Source organism: Rhinatrema bivittatum, chromosome 19 (assembly GCF_901001135.1).
Source record: "Rhinatrema bivittatum chromosome 19, aRhiBiv1.1, whole genome shotgun sequence".
NCBI classification, from domain to species: Eukaryota; Metazoa; Chordata; class Amphibia; order Gymnophiona; family Rhinatrematidae; genus Rhinatrema; species Rhinatrema bivittatum.
Window position 1 is genome coordinate 18832111 of NC_042633.1, and position 15607 is coordinate 18847717.

Below are 15607 nucleotides of genomic sequence, written 5' to 3' on the forward strand. Positions count from 1 at the left end.
ATTCTCCTCGGACTCCCAACCTCCACCCTCAAGCCCCTCCAACTATTGCAAAATGCGGCAGCCAGATCCCTCACAAACAGCAAGAGCTCCACACACATCACCCTAATACTAAAAGACCTCCACTTGCTCCCCATAATCCACAGAATTCAATACAAAGCCCTCACCCTCATGCACAAATCCATCAACAACGAAAAGACAGACTGGCTAAAGGACACCCTCCATCCTTACACCTCTCAAAGAAACCTGCATTCTAAAAACACTGGACTACTTACCGTCCCCTCCATCAAACAGGCACACCTCAACGCGAGAATGCGCAATTTCAATAGCAGGCCCCACACTGTGGAACAAACTACCAACAGAACTCCGAACGGAACCCTCATCACAAAATTTCAAGAAAACCCTATAAACCTGGCTTTTCCGAAAAGCCTATCCTGACAACAATTAACCCACCCCACTGTGAACCAACCCCAAACAACCAGATCGCTAACCCTACACATAACCAACTATACACAAAACTCATAATATCTACAACCAAATTTCCATAATGCCTCAATAACATTAGCTGTTATAATGTTAAGAAAATAAGTCACGTTTGTTATACAATGTTAAAATGTTATAATTGTTAAAGCAATACATAGCTGCAGTTTTATAATGTTACAATGTAAAGATAATATGACCTGTTGTCACACTATCACACAAGTTATCATGTAAACCGATGTGATACCCATGTTTGAATGTCAGTATATAAAAACAAATAAATAAATAAGAACATTTTCTCTCCTGTTATGATGACATTTTCCTCTGAGAACCTGTTATAAGGGCAATTCCCCAAGTACCTTATTATAAGGACATTTCCCCCTTTCACAAGCCCATTATACAAGAACATTCTCCCCTTCCAAAAAGCCTGTTACAAGAATATTTCTGCCCAAAAGCCTGTTATAAGCATAAGACCCCCCTCCTGAGAACCCCTTGAGTATATTTAAGGGGTTGTCATCTCCAGTATTGTAAGCAGGTCAAGTTTTCAAGGTGGCCAAAGCATGCATTTATTTATAGATCACCTCCCCGAATCACCTAGAAATTACTCAAAACAGTGCCCAAAATATGCAAAGCAACCAGTTCATGGACCCTACATATGCAAATGTACCTGATGACTATTCATGAAAACCAGCCCAAAGACCAGAGCTGAGAACCCTCTAGAAAAGCTCCAAGTATACTAGGGAGGCCACTGGTGAGGCGAATCCAATTTCTGATTTTGCCCCCAGGTGCATGCAGGGAGTTGTAGTTTTGATTTTCTTTAGGGAACAATTTTTTCCTCTGGTTTTTATATTTCACTTTTTGGCACTTCAAAGCAGATTACATTCAGGTACTATAGCTATTTACCTATTCCCACAGGGCTCACACTCTAAATGTGTACCTGAGGCAACAGAGAGTAAAGTGACTTGCCCAAGGTCAAAAGGAGTAGTAGTGGAATCTGGACCGTGGTCTTGCTGGTTTATAGACCACTGCTCTAATCATTAGGCTACTCCCTTTAAGGAATCTCAATGGGGGGGATCAGAACTACAACTCCCTGCATGCAATGGGGTAAAACCAGGCTTGGCTCGGCCGGGTCTTGATGACATGAGGCACGAGCGCTAAATCCTGGACTGGCTGGATCCGGAGCGATCACAGCAGCCACGGCTTCCCAGCCTGTCCACAAGGAAGAGCCCTCTATTCGAATGACTATTGCTTGCGCCCTGTCACCAAAGGACTACATCAAGGGCTGGAAATAAAAGGGGACCATGCAGCACATGGTGGTAATACAAAGGAAGGAGGACGGGCCGCTGGCAGGACTCTGGCTGCTGTTTCCCCCAGGATCTCGGCTGGGAAAGTCTTGGATTTTCTGTCTCTTTGGATGCTGCATTTCTGCTTCTCTTTCTCCGGTGCAGGCTTCTTGGTGGGGAGGGTTGCATAGTTATTTTTCTAGGTTGCGATCCCTTATACCCATAACGTAAATCTGCCTTGTGGATAGCCTGAAAGCAGTGAGGGGGTTAACGTGGGAGTCCTGCAGGGGGCGTGACGGAAGAGGGGGAGGGTTGGGCTTCCTCTCCCAGCCCCGCCCCCCCTTCCCCGCTGCATTGTGGGATTGCTTGGCTCTCTCTGGCTGTGCGGAAGGAAGGTTTGCTGGAGTTTGGAGATGTGGGTGAGTAGGGAAGGTGCACCCACTGCCCCCCCCACCCCTGGGATCCTGAGGACGGAGCGGCTCCGGCCAGCGCTCCCCTCCCTCCTCCCATGCATTTAGCTCTTAGCTGCCATGTTTCTTTGCAGGTTGCTTCTGACACCCATCCCCTGTACTTAAAAAGTGTCCTTGTCTGTATCTCTATAAATCACTGGGGTTTGGCCATTATTAAGCGTCAGAGCGAAGCAACTGCACCGATCAATACCGGAGAGACTTTCCTTTCCCCTGCATGTCCAAAAAGCGGAGGAAAGGGATCAAAAGCCTTCTTGTTTTGGGGACGGACCTATGCACTAAGCATTTTCCCTAGATGCAAAATAGAAAAACCCCCTGTTCAGGTTATCTGTCAGGTTCACAACCGTTTGTATTATTTTATTATTTTTTTTATTATGGTATAGTGCCCCCCCCCCCCCCCCCCCCCCCCCCCCGGGGAGCCAGGATGTAGACAAGTCCACCCCTGAAAACCTCCATTAAAACAAAAAAGAAAACACATCTTTCAACCTTTCTCTCTCTGTGCATCTCCCACCCCCAGCTCCAGCACATGGGAAGGAAGCCGAAACTGGCCTTACTGTGTAGGCAGGGGCAAGAAGCCACAAACTGAAATCATGGCAGGGGAGACGGAAAGAGATGAGCGCCGTGCAATCTCTATTACTCATCTAGCTGTGGTTTACATAATTTTGCCAGGTGGTACTCTTGGGGGGCTTTGCCACCCCTGCCCCCTCACTGGGTGTTTGTGCCCAGGTGGCACAGGATTGTCTTGGTGCCCCTGGGCACCTCTCCTGCTATGCCCACCTGACCTGTGTCCATCAGCCCCATCACTGAAAGATTCTAAGAGCAGGTTAGGGTGAGGGCGCCCTATCTGGAGGCAAGGTAACACCGTATCATGATAAATTCCTTACGTTTGTCCCCATCACCTCTGCTCCTCAGGGCGTGAAGGGGCGGCTTACCTGCAACCTCCCAATCCAGTTCCTAACAATACCGCAGAGTATGGCAGCAGCTCCCAGCGGGCACTTTTACATTGTATCTGATAATGTTGCATGGTATCAGACCATAGAATCTGCCCTTCAGATTCCTTACAGCTGAGCAGGGTGGCCAGTGTTGACCAGAGGTTGATCCAGAGTGCCAGAGCTGAGCCCGCCTATGTCCCTTGTAGTTATGCACGGGTGAATACTAATTAAAAAAAAAAAATGCGATGGTCCAGCCAGGTGAAACTGTCACAGCTCTAGAACAGTAATGGGAAGCTTGGCAAGCTACTGTGCCACCATGCACTTTGCAAGTATATTATAAGTGAGTAAAGCGCATGCAGTCACCTCTGAAGTGGGGGGGATTTATATGCCCAAGGGATTCAGGGGGTGTTCCGAATCTGTTTACTTTCATTCTCTCTTATCTCTGTGCGGAAGGTGCTTTAGTATCAGTGTACTTCCTGCTCTGTGTGGTTCAGAAGCAGTTGGATTTAGAAAGGAAGCTGATTTAAACTGAATCCCCATCTTACCTACCTGATGGCGCTTGCCCTGGGCAGAATGACGGGGATCTCACAGTGTCCAAGCAGCAGCAGCAGAGCTTTCGGCTACAGATGCACAAACCTTGACGCTCTTTCACACCATATCTGAACACACACTCACATCCCAACCAAGAACACACACACACAGATACGCCTTCATATATACCAAAGGCACACTGATCTGGAGACCCCTTTGCATCCCACCCAGATACGGATACCCTGTCCCAAAACACACAAACAGAATCCCGGATACCCAAATCCGGTCATCCCTTCACAGCCAGTTCCAAAATATACACATAACCTACCCCCCTCTCTCCACGATACGCCTTCACGGTTTACACACACACATACCCACACTTTGACATTCCTTCCCAGTCTCCACATGGCTCATTGGTTTAGGGGTATGATTCTCGCTTTGGGTGTGAGAGGTCCTGGGTCCAGCCTCTGTGGTAGTGCCACTGGGTGAAAGGAGATAAGGTACTAGTCAAGCTTTGCCTGGATTGGCCAACAGGAGGCTGGGCTTGATGGACCCTTGGTCTGACCCAGTATGGCAAATGTTACGGGTTCAGACCGTGCACACTGGTATGCTGCCCAGAGGCTCTGACCTGGAGGGCTAATCTCATATAAACACAATTACTGGGATTATCCCTGGGGGCTTGAACCCAGGGGCTTATCCCCAACACAAAGAGCCACACACAAGCTTGGATTCAGTACGTCATGGTTCCAGGTAAGAAAGTAAGTTTATTTGAGCAATAGGAGGAGAGAACAAGTAAAATCAGATTGTATAGAAAAAGTAATGGAAGTTAATAACAATTGCTATATAGATATAAAAAGCTTACGTTTCCAAAGGATCAGCAGTACCATCACATCCAGGGTGCTCTCTTCCCTCTTTCTCACTGTCTCTCCTTATACACTACAAACGCTTGTTCCCTCCCTCTGGCTCTTATCAGATTTCAGACAGAGCATGTGCAGCCTTCATTCTCTCTCTCAGGCTTTAGTATAAGTTAGTTTTTAGTTTTCTCATCATAGACTTGGTGGAATAACTAAATAAACAGACTCTTGCCTGTTCGTAAACATTTCACAGTGCAAGACAGTAAACAGGAGTTCCCTCAGAGGTTGGCCTGTGGCCTTCAAACTAGTTTGTGTCTGGGTGAGAACTCTGAATCCATACGGCCTATCCTCTATATACATCCTCTGCAAAAAGTAACAAAAAAATGCCTCCCAACAGCAAGGTCTTGTGTTCTTAAGCACCCACACCAGCAAACCCTGTCTGACCCACCTTCCCAAAGTATCATCATGGAGGCAGACACTAACATCTAATGTAGACGTTTCTATGGGTTCGAGATACTAATGGAGACCCACTTTATTCTCATTCTCCCTTTTTCTGCCTCTGTTGTCGTCCCCCCCCCCCGTCCCCCCCCAGTCAAGCACTATGATGGATGAGAGAGAGCTTCACGGGAAGGAGTTTTTCTCCTGGGAGGAGTTCAGCCTGTTTTTTGACAGCTGGTGTGAGCAAAGGAAAGTTCTCTTCTTCGTCAAGAATTCCCTGCCCCTCAGCAAGTGCAAGTGGGCCTGTGACCCTCCGCGGCCCGAGGTGGTGGATGCCCTCAAGTACAGCTCCGTCCGACTCGTCTGCAAGGACAGAAAGGGAGCCACCAGCAAACCAGAACTGGGGTAAGGCCGAAGCCCACGCCAAGGAGGGCAGTTGCCCGATGGCTCCACCTAACGAAGGACGGGCTGAGCCCAGTCCACGTTTCCCCCCTCCAGTGCATCTGTGAACTTGCAGTGCTGCTAGAGATGCAGGGGGACAAAACCAGACCTGGCTCTGGAAGCCTGGAGCCATCTTGTGACTCTTAATAAGTATTAGCCAGAAAGAGAGCCAAGGAAATCCTAGGCAGATTGACCAAGCCTTGATAGATACACACACACATGTTCATTGCCTTCCTTTGCAGAGTCCACAAGATGCCCAGCCAAGAGAGAGACAAGAAGGCGACCCTGGGCTGCACGGCCACGATAGTCCTGAAAATGAACCATGAGAAGGACCGCTTGGTGGTCACTGAGTGTCAGCTAGATCACAGCCACCCACTGTGCCCCATCGAGTTTGCCTACTACTTCAAGAAGGGATTTCTAATGGCCAACTCCTGCCTACCCGTGCGCACCACCAACAAGATCTCCAAGCAGTTCGTGGGAGCTCAGGACATTCAGCGTCTGCTGAACTATTGCAAAACCCGGGACAATGGGGTTCAGGACACCCTCCATGCCCTGAACAGCCTCTTCACCAATGACCCAGGGGCCAAGGTCAAGCTGGTGTTTGTGGAGAACAAGGTGATCATCCAGACAGTCTTCTTCCTCACCTCTCTGATGAGGTCCCTCTGCCAACGGTTCCCATTGGCCCTCTTCTTTGATCGCATGGTAAGCTTCAATGAGGAGTTCGACCTCTACACGGTCCTTTGTGTGGATGCCATTGGCCGGGGGCGGGAGTGTGCCTACTGTGTGACACAGAAAGGGACGCCGAATCTGCTACGTTTCACCCTGGCCTCGCTCCTGCAGAGCGTGCCGGACATGAAGTTCAAAGTGCGCTGCGTAACGCTGGGGGTGGAGATCCGGGAACTGGAGGTGGTGAAGGAGCTGCTGCCACAGGCCAGGGTCCAGATCTGTCGCACGCAGGTCCTGGAGACCCTGTTCAGCAAGATCCAGGAGCTGGGAGCTCCGGAGGACGAGAAGGTGTGGCCTCTTCTTTGTGAGATAGCCGAGTCGAGTTCTGCGGCAGCCTACAGCCAGGCAGTGAGAAGAATGGATGCCACCCTGCCCAAGAACTTCATGAAATACTTCCGGGAGCAGTGGCACCCGCACTGTGAGATGTGGGTAGAGTTCTGGGCCTTTGAGCCAGTGCGAGACATTGATGCCAGTGAACTCATCAACCAGCACAAACAGAAGCTGCTGGCAGGCCTCAATCCCTGCTCAACAGTTGCACAGAGTATCCTGGACCTGGTGGTCATTCAGACCCCCAACGAAGAGGTGAAGAGCCTCAACGAGGATGAGGTGGCCACGCGCTATTATTCTATCTGCAACCCAGAGCCGGCCAGACTGATCGAGGAGGAGTTGAGTTTTGCCAGGTACAGGGCCTATGACATTAGGGAATCTGTGGAGGGCTTTGCTCTTAACGATGGGGTCTCCAACTTCCGCATGGACCGGAGCCTGACCTCCTGCAGCTGCTCCATCTACACCTCCAGCCTCCTGCCCTGCCGGCACCTCTTTGCCACCCGGCTGCGGAACGGGGAGCCTCTGTTTGACCTGTCCCTCCTTCACAAGAACAAAGCAGCCCTAATAAAAATGTCCTAGGATCAGGAGACTGCGCTCCCCCTCCTCGTCTCTCCTCACTATCTTCTTTGGCCTCTCCTTGTGCTTACTTTTGTAAGTTGTGGAATTAGCTGCCAAGGTGTTGCCTGCTGCGCGCGCCGCGTGCCCGGCAAAACATAGTGCCCACCAGGAATCCTGATAGTATTTGCATTGTACGGGCTCACAGCACCCCCGTTTGAACTCCGCTTATAAAATGTTGCACAAAGGAAAAGGTTTGCACCAGTCGCCTTTCAAACACGAGAATGCCCCTCTTAGAAGTGTGCACAGATCCCTGTGTTCCAGTGCCTTGTGGAGGGGGATAGATGAATCGATCTGCGGGCTGGCGGGAGGCTTTTGTAGGAGATGCAGATCTTCACCGTGGGTTATGGAAGACCAGAGGGATCCATAGCTGCATCTGCCTCAAGTTCCTATCCTGCAAGTCCCAGCCATGTCTTGGTAAAATGTGACACATTACCCTCCCCCCACCTTAGCTCGCATCAGATTGGTTCAGGCTCCCTGTGCTGCCATTATGGCCCACGGCAGTGACAATGACGCAGTCCAACATGGCTGCCCTTAGAGAGGTTTTATAGCTTAAGAAACAATTCAAAAAGTCATGTTCAAGTGATACAGGAGGGCAAATAATTGCGCTCTTGACTATTGCAAGGTAGAACATGAAGTATGAATGTGGGGATATGCCTGGTGATAGTGTGGGTGGGCCTTGTGGCGTTGTCCGTGGTCATTCTAGGCAAGGCCAAGGGACCCTGCAGGCTGATACATCTGTCAGTCCCAGGTAGCGTTGTCCCTTGGCCCCATGTCATAAGGAACAAGCTAATCCAGTCCTGGGTGTGCTCCAGTGCATGCACGGGCTTGTATCTTTGATTTTTCCTAGGAAAATTAAAACTACAGATTTCTACTACTACTACTACTACTATTTATCATTTTGAAAGCGTTACTGAATATTCGCAGCCCTGTACAGATGCACATCAGAGACAGTCTCTGCTCGGAGAAGCTGACAGACAGACAGACAGACATACTTGACAAGCAAGAGTCTGGGGGAAGTGTGTTTACTGTTGAGAAGTGAGTCTGCCCAGTGAGGTTTTTCTCAGGGTTGTAATTGCTGCTCTGTGCAAGTTACCCCCCTATGCCTTCTGTTTACAATTGTAACTGCTTCTCTGTGCAGGTTACCCCAGGCTTCATTATCCCCATCCTAAGGATCCTTTGTGTTTATCCCATGCCTTTCCGGTTACTGGACCCTCTTTTCCCCCCCCCCCCATCATCACCATCTGCCCTGGGAGGGCATTCTGGGCATCTACCACTCTTTCTGTGAAAAACAAATGTTTTCTGCCTTTTGGTCTTGGGTCTGGCCCCCCCTTGGAGTTTCATATCAAGCCCCCTCACTTTCCATTAAAAAAAAAAAAAGGTTTTCTTCTTGTGCATTACTGCTGCCTTTCTGGTATTTCAAGATCTGTATTATCCCCTCCCCGTCTCTCCTCTCCTGTAGGATATGCATTTTTACATCCCCCAAGCCTCTCATCTCGCCTGGCTTCTGATGCCTTTCTCTGGACTGTGTCTAGTGTCCGCACCCCCCCTCCCCCACGCTCCTGGTTTTTTTTTTTTTCTTTAACTCTTCATTTTATTAACAAGGCAAGACACCGAAGACAAAAGTAGAGCAGCAACTGGTACGTCAGCCGTGCCGCAGAAGAACAGTAAGCTTATCCCAATCGAGTGGACGCACGTGCCCCAAGCATAGAACACGTCCAGAACCACCTCAAAGGATGCAGTTGGAGTCGTTTGCAGTGAAACTCTGCCGGCTCCAATACTTTCCCCACACCCCCGGTGTCCACTGAGGAGTTCCCTTTCAGAGAAAAGGTTATCCACTCTGATACCGCCAGTTCTGAAACTGTATTCTGCCAGAAAGTCACCTGGGGTGAGCTCGTCCCAAAAGATGACCAGTGTGTTATGCACCTCTACCAGCAGATGTTTTATTTGATTTATTTAGGAACTTTTATATACCGACATTCGTAGGAAACCTCACGCCGGTTTACAATTAACTATAAAGAATGGAAAATTACAGTGCACAGGGGTGGGGGAAGGGGAGCAGGCTAGAAAGGAGGAGGAAGGAAGGGCAGAAAGAAAGGGAAGACTAGGGAGAAAAAAAGGAGCAAAATTATGAAGAGAGACGGAGAAACCCATATTAGGTAACAAATCACATCGTCGGATGTGTACATACTGTAACTCGAGAAACCATATACAAGGATACAATGCAGAATTCTAAAAGGAATAGGGGTGGGGGGAGGCAGGACTGCACGGAGGGGTATGGGAAAGACATGGAGGCGTGGATGTTCATACTTGGGAAATCTGGCTAGGTTTGGTTTGAGTCAGGGTAGGCCCAAATGGAGAAGAAGCAAAGCTGATGTCAAGGTATATATATATATATACCCCTGCGGTGACACCAGTCAGCCCGCCGGTATTCTCCGTCTCCAGCAGATGGTGGACGTGCATCTCCCTACTGGGGATTGCTTAAAAAAAAACAAATTTGTAGAAAGAGACAAGAAGAAGGAAATGAATTCGCCCCGCTCTCCTGTGGGTGATACCTTATGGTCCCTCTCAGTCGAGTTTTCCTGAGGTGATATCTGCGGATCCCTCCCTCAGTAGAGAGCCTCAGTCTGGTAGCTGGTTTTCCGGCATGGACTTGGCCAAAGAAGCAAACAGCTGAGAAGCTAGCGGGGTGCAGGACCCCAAGCGCAGCAGTAAAGGCCTTTGCCCTCTCCCCCCCACAGCTGGAGACCAGGGACTGGCTTAGCTCAGATAAAGAATAAATATATAAAAAAAAGAAAGGGAGTTAATTTTAGGGATTCTAGTCCCCTTCTGGTCTCCAAGCTCAGTGCGCCGATGCAATGTCCATTCCTGTCACCGGGGGGAGCTTGGGGAGTCGTGGCAACTTGGCAGGTTGAGCAGCCTTTTTTGCTAGGCCCCGCTGTCAGGCTTTGCTTAGACACCGCGTGGTAGGCCGCGATGGAGTTAGAGCATTGTTCTATGCACAAGGCTGCGGCGAAACAGTGTCTGATGTTGGTTTGCGCTTGTGCGCCCGGGTGGCACCTACATTTTGGGTGTCCTTAGTGTGCGCTTATTGGACAACTTGTTTTGGGGCGCCCTGTCCAGACTAGCTTGTGCGGCCGCGCAGCTGGGTGCACAATTGTCAGACGCTTTTGGGAGTATACTGATAGGGCTTATCCATGGTGCCGGTAGCAAAGACGCTTAAGTACCTTGTCCTTTGCACTGCTTGCCATATGCGGGCATCGCAGCCTGGCGTCCGCTCGCTGCTTGGAGGCTCGGGGAGCGTCGTCTCCGACTGATTTTGCCGAGCCCGGCCCTTCCCAGCAGGATGCGGGAATGGGGACAGGAGGGGGACCTGCCAAGAGGGTTTTGCCTGGTTTTGGGGCTCCCCTTAACTGGTTTGTCAGCTGGGGGAAGGTAGCTCAGTTGGGACAGGACTGCCACCCCCTCCCCTGGTTTTGGAATGGATCCTTCTGCCTTTTCTTGGGTGGACTTTTTTCCAAGGGCTGCAGTCCTTTCTTCAGTCACAGTCGGCGGCCCCGGCCAAACTTAACAGTTCAGGTTCGCAGGCGTGCGGATCCCCGCACGCCTGCTGCCGGCGGTTAAGCGTTGGAGTGCGTCTAGATCTGCTGCGGTTCACGCTGTTAGGGACCCAGATGGCACGGATGATGAAAGCCAATCCTTACTCCCTGGGAATGGGGAAAGTCCTCCGGGGTTGGAGCCGTATGGAACTACGTTGTGGTTCTTTCATAGAGATGAGTCGCTGGCTCTGATCTCCCGGACACTGAAGATGCTGGGGGCTGAATCCATGTCTGAGCCAAAGAAAAATCCCATTTTAGTTTCTTTGCGTAAAGCCTCACGTCTCTTCTCCATTATGGAATGCTATTCAAGGATTGATTGATCTTGAATGGGGCACACCGGAAACTAATTTTAACGGCAGTGCCTCCCCGAACCCCACAATGAAGGGGTGCCGACCCACCCCGGGAAACAGGAGATGAGGGGTCGCCTTTCTCTTTTTTTTTTTTTTTTATTGGAGGTGAGTCGAGATTACGTCAGACCAGTGGGTTCTGGAGGTGATAAGAGACAGTTATGCTCTGGAGTTTCTCGGCATTCCTCGGGACGTTTTCATGGTGGCTCCCTGCAGCTCTCCGCAGAAGAGGCAGGCGAGGGAGCGTACGTTGTGATCCCAGTGCCCATGTCCCAAGAAAACGCGGGCCAATATTCCATTTATTTCGTGGTACTGTATGGGAGGGAATAGCTAATTCGCTTGTTTACATCTGATATACATGCCGCGTGCGGAAGGGGTTACCCGGGGATTTAAAGAGGCGGTAAGAATCGGTTAAAGGGGATAGTGTATCACAGGAAGGGCTAACGTGGCCGGAAAGTGAGTAGAAAGCAGGTTAGGAGCAGGGTAACCGCGGCCGCACTTTACAGTATTGAGCTGTAAGATTGGAACCCTGCACCCAAACATTCGAAAAAACCACCCCTGAAAACCTGGCTGTTCCAAAAAGCCTACAACACACAAACTCCACCCAGATGTTAGTACTCCATCCTCCCAGTAATTCAGCGTCACCAACCTACACGTTTTCAACCTTTCAATGCTATTATATCCCGATGCGTCAACGTTGGCATATATTTTCCCCATTTTTCAGTGATACCACGTATCACTCCTAAGATACCTCAATCTGCAGTTAAATGTCCGTCCTGTTACGTTGTATGAATAAGGCTCCTTAGTTCATTAAGTTAATAAGTTATTTATGTCTCTGCAGTGTTACAAGATATCAATGGTGAGACATCTTAGTCCTACTGTTTTCTCACAGTTCTAATGTAAACCGATGTGATATACTCCAGTGAACGTCGGAATATAAAAATAATAATAAGACTGCAGCGGATCCAGGTGGCCTGAGAAGAAAGAAAGTCCAGATTAGGAGAGAGCAGTGGCAACAGGGCAGGCAGAGTCCGGTGGAAGGTGTTTTTTTTTCGAGGAGCGGCATGATTTATTTTATTTTTATTTCAAGATTTCTATATACCGGCATTCGTTTTCACATCATTATCGGTTTACCCGGAACGGTTTAACAACGTAGGAGAGATGCATTGAACCGGCGGAGCTAAAGAGAAGGGCAGGTGGAATAAGATAGGGTAACAGCATTAATATAAATCAAGAAGGTGGTGGTGGTATTTACAATTTCACAAGAGGCAAAACGGTTGTAATAGTTACACTTTTACAGGAGAGGCAGGCGAAAGAGGGGGGAAAATTGCCATAAGGAGTGCTGGGGGGGGGGGGGGTGTTATGCGAAAGGAAGAGGGACAGTCCAGTCGCAGTGAACAAGTGAACAACTGAGGTGGCAGATGAAAGGACTGGAAGAAGGAGCTGGGGTGGATTCCAAGAAACAAGGAGTGATGACGGAGGAGGAGGAGCGAAGACGGACAGCTTTCCCCTCCGTGATTTCAGAAAAGGAAGGGTCGGTGAATGAAGTGACACGGGGGGGGGGGGGGGGGGGCAGCAGCCCAGAGGAGAATTCATGACGAAGCTTGGCTTTCTGGGGCTGGGAGGCGGGGGAAGGTGAGCAACGATTAGAGAAATAGCAGGGGCCCCGAAGGAAAAGACGGGCGTCGGATGGACATCGTAATCTTGCTCGGTGCATCCTGCATGCACCGGGGATACAATCAGGACTGGCTTAGCCCGTTCCGGATGCCATGGAGCCAGCTGGCGGCCATAATCTCAGGGGGGATTGCAGGTCACGGGGGATTGGCTGATCCAGGCCTGGTTTTGCCCCAGTGGCTTAGGACAGTGGGTTCCCAACCCTGTCTTGGGCTACTCCCAGGGCCAGTCAGGTTTTTCAGGATCTCAGCAAAGAATATGTGCAAGATAAATCTGCATGCAATGGAGGCTGTGCATGCAAATGTGCCTCATGCATATTCATCATGGGTACCCTGAAAACCTGACTAGGAGATTCTAAAGGACAGGTTTGGGAACCATGGACTTAAGAGCCTTATTACCTTAAGACAGAGCAGGGGTAGGCAGCTCCAGTCTCATGCATATTCATTGTGGATATCCTGAAAATGCAATTGGCGATGGGATGGGGGGTCCTCGGGGCTGCTGCAAAGCAGAGGTGTCTGCCCGCAAGCAACAGGCAAAACCAAGACTGGTTCAAAAGCTTTGAGTCACTTGACAGAGCCAATTGGTATTGGTCTCCTTGCAACTGGCCCTCTTGAATGAGTTCTCCGGAACAGGGTATCCCAAAGCTGCCCTGGAAACCCCACTGCCAGCCAGATGGTCCGAATATCCCCAGTGAATATGCACGAGATCAATGAGCAGGCACTGCATATTCACTGTGGATTCCTAGAAATGCTGGCGGTGGGGTCCCCAGGATTAAGTTTGGGAAGCTCTGGTCTAGAAGAAATTCTGCATCCTCGTTGGTCTCGGGATCCCCTAAAAAAAATATTGTCTGCCTTTAATCGCTCAAGACCAGGCACAGAGGCTCCTCCCTGACACCATCTCTCTGATGAGCCGAAAGGCCTAAGTATGCGTGACTTCTACATCAGATCGTCTGACTTTGGTTTATAAAATCTGTTTTGTTTTAGCTTTTTTTAACCTCTCTCCTGTCATCCCCTCCCGTGCTGCGATGCTTCACTTCTGTCCTGTCTGATCACTGCAAAGTGACAGGCTGGCCGCCCTCTGACACAGTCCTGAGCAAGACGAACACAGCCCTGCCTGCCCGATCCACTTTCACTCTGCAGTGCTCAATCTCACAGAGCTGTGTTTTATTATAGAGCTTTAAAGCCTGTACCAGCTCCCTCCCCTCAAAAAGAAAACCATACAAAGCAGCGTGCGTTTTATTTCCTCTTTCAAACTGTTCTCCGTTAGCCTGAGAAAACCATCCTCTGGTTATGTCCTAAATCACTTGTACCAGGTAACTATGAGTTACGAACAGGGCCTGCAGCGTGCAGAAGTTCTCCTTCTGCTTTCTACTGCACTTTGTTATAAACCAAAAACGACAATTGCAAACCAGGCATGGGTACAAAAATATGAAATCCCATCTTTTGAGTCCCCCTCACCGAGGGTCCAGCTAGAATTGAACTTTTCGGAGCCACAATAGTTGTGGTAATTCTGTTGGTGTGGGTTTTTCGAGAAAGCTGTTCAGAGATACCGAGGGTCCCCGATTTGCAGGAGGGAGATTGTAGGCCAGGGACTAGGATGGCCCACGCTGAACTGGGAGAGAAGTTCAACCCCAGGACAAGGCCATAAGGGCCTGCCTTCTGGAAGTGAGTAAACCCGGCAGTTCTGCAGCCCGGGACGGTTTGAGACGCTCCCGGTTTGGGCTGCTGCATCGGCCGTGTTTTGTTTTGTTTTTCTCGCAGCCCCTGGGCGCAGCCAGCTTGGGAAGAGTGGAGCCAACGACCTCACCGTTGGTCATGCCGGAGAGGCTGATCGGTTGCCCCTGCTGCCAGCAGTGAGCTGCAGTTTTCTGGTTTTCTTCCGGTGGGAGGAACCGGAGCTGCATCGAGCATGCAACGGAGGAGAGCATGCAACGGAGGTCTCTCCTGGGTGAGTTCAGGCTGAGATGGCCACCCTCGCACGGGACACCATGTGGCACTGCCGTTAACACAGCAGCTCCCCCCCCCCCCCGATAGTAAGGAACCTGTTGAAGGTGGGGTGAGTGCTGAATGGAATTCCAAAATATTGCTGATACAGCACAACACTGATCACTTATGAGACAGTGCACAAAGGGTAAAGCTTTCTTTTACAGCAAAACAGATTACTTACGGAAATCAAATGCTTCTAATTTCTTACTTTTTTGGGGGGAAAGAGAAATGAAGTATGGAAAAAAAGTGAAAAGCCTCAATTTCTTTTCAGTTGTGCATCAATATTGGTTATATTTTCCATCTAAGCAGGCCTGAATTAGCCATGTTCTTTCTGTGGGAGTGTGCCCCCTGGTGTCACTGGATGTTCTATGGTAGTGTGCCCCCTGGTGTCACTGGATGAGAATGTTCTATGGTAGTGTGCCCCTTGGTGTCACTGGATGAGAATGTTCTATGGTAGTGTGCCCCTTGGTGTCACTGGGTGAGGATGTTCTATGGTAGTGTGCCCCTTGGTGTCACTGGATGTTCTGTGGTAGTGTGCCCCCTGGTGTCACTGGATGAGAATGTTCTATGGTAGTGTGCCCCCTGGTGTCACTGGATGTTCTATGGTAGTGTGCCCCCTGGTGTCACTGGATGTTCTGTGGTAGTGTGTCCCCTGGTGTCACTGGATGAGAATGTTCTATGGTAGTGTGCCCCCTGGTGTCACTGGATGTTCTGTGGTAGTGTGTCCCCTGGTGTCACTGGATGTTCTGTGGTAGTGTGTCCCCTGGTGTCACTGGATGAGAATGTTCTATGGTAGTGTGCCCCCTGGTGTCACTGGATGTTCTGTGGTAGTGTGTCCCCTGGTGTCACTGGATGAGAATGTTCTATGGTAGTGTGCCCCCTCGTGTCATGGGATGTTCTGTGGTAGTGTG

General features: G+C 49.9%; 1 protein-coding gene across 1 annotated transcript; it reads left to right on the forward strand.

Moving 5' to 3' along the window:
- Window positions 1–2072: 2072 nt before the first annotated feature.
- Window positions 2073–7063, forward strand: ZSWIM9 (zinc finger SWIM-type containing 9). The gene is made up of 3 exons (XM_029584392.1): window positions 2073–2179; window positions 5137–5387; window positions 5666–7063. The coding sequence occupies exons 1-3, from the start codon at window positions 2174–2176 to the stop codon at window positions 7053–7055; spliced, it is 1647 nt and encodes a 548-aa protein (XP_029440252.1). The 5' UTR covers window positions 2073–2173; the 3' UTR covers window positions 7056–7063.
- The last annotated feature ends 8544 nt before the right edge of the window (window positions 7064–15607 follow it).

Coding starts and splice junctions, on each gene's coding strand:
- ZSWIM9 (XM_029584392.1), top strand. Junction 5,388..5,665: donor ACCAGCAAACCAGAACTGGG/GTAAGGCCGAAG, acceptor CTTCCTTTGCAG/AGTCCACAAGATGCCCAGCC.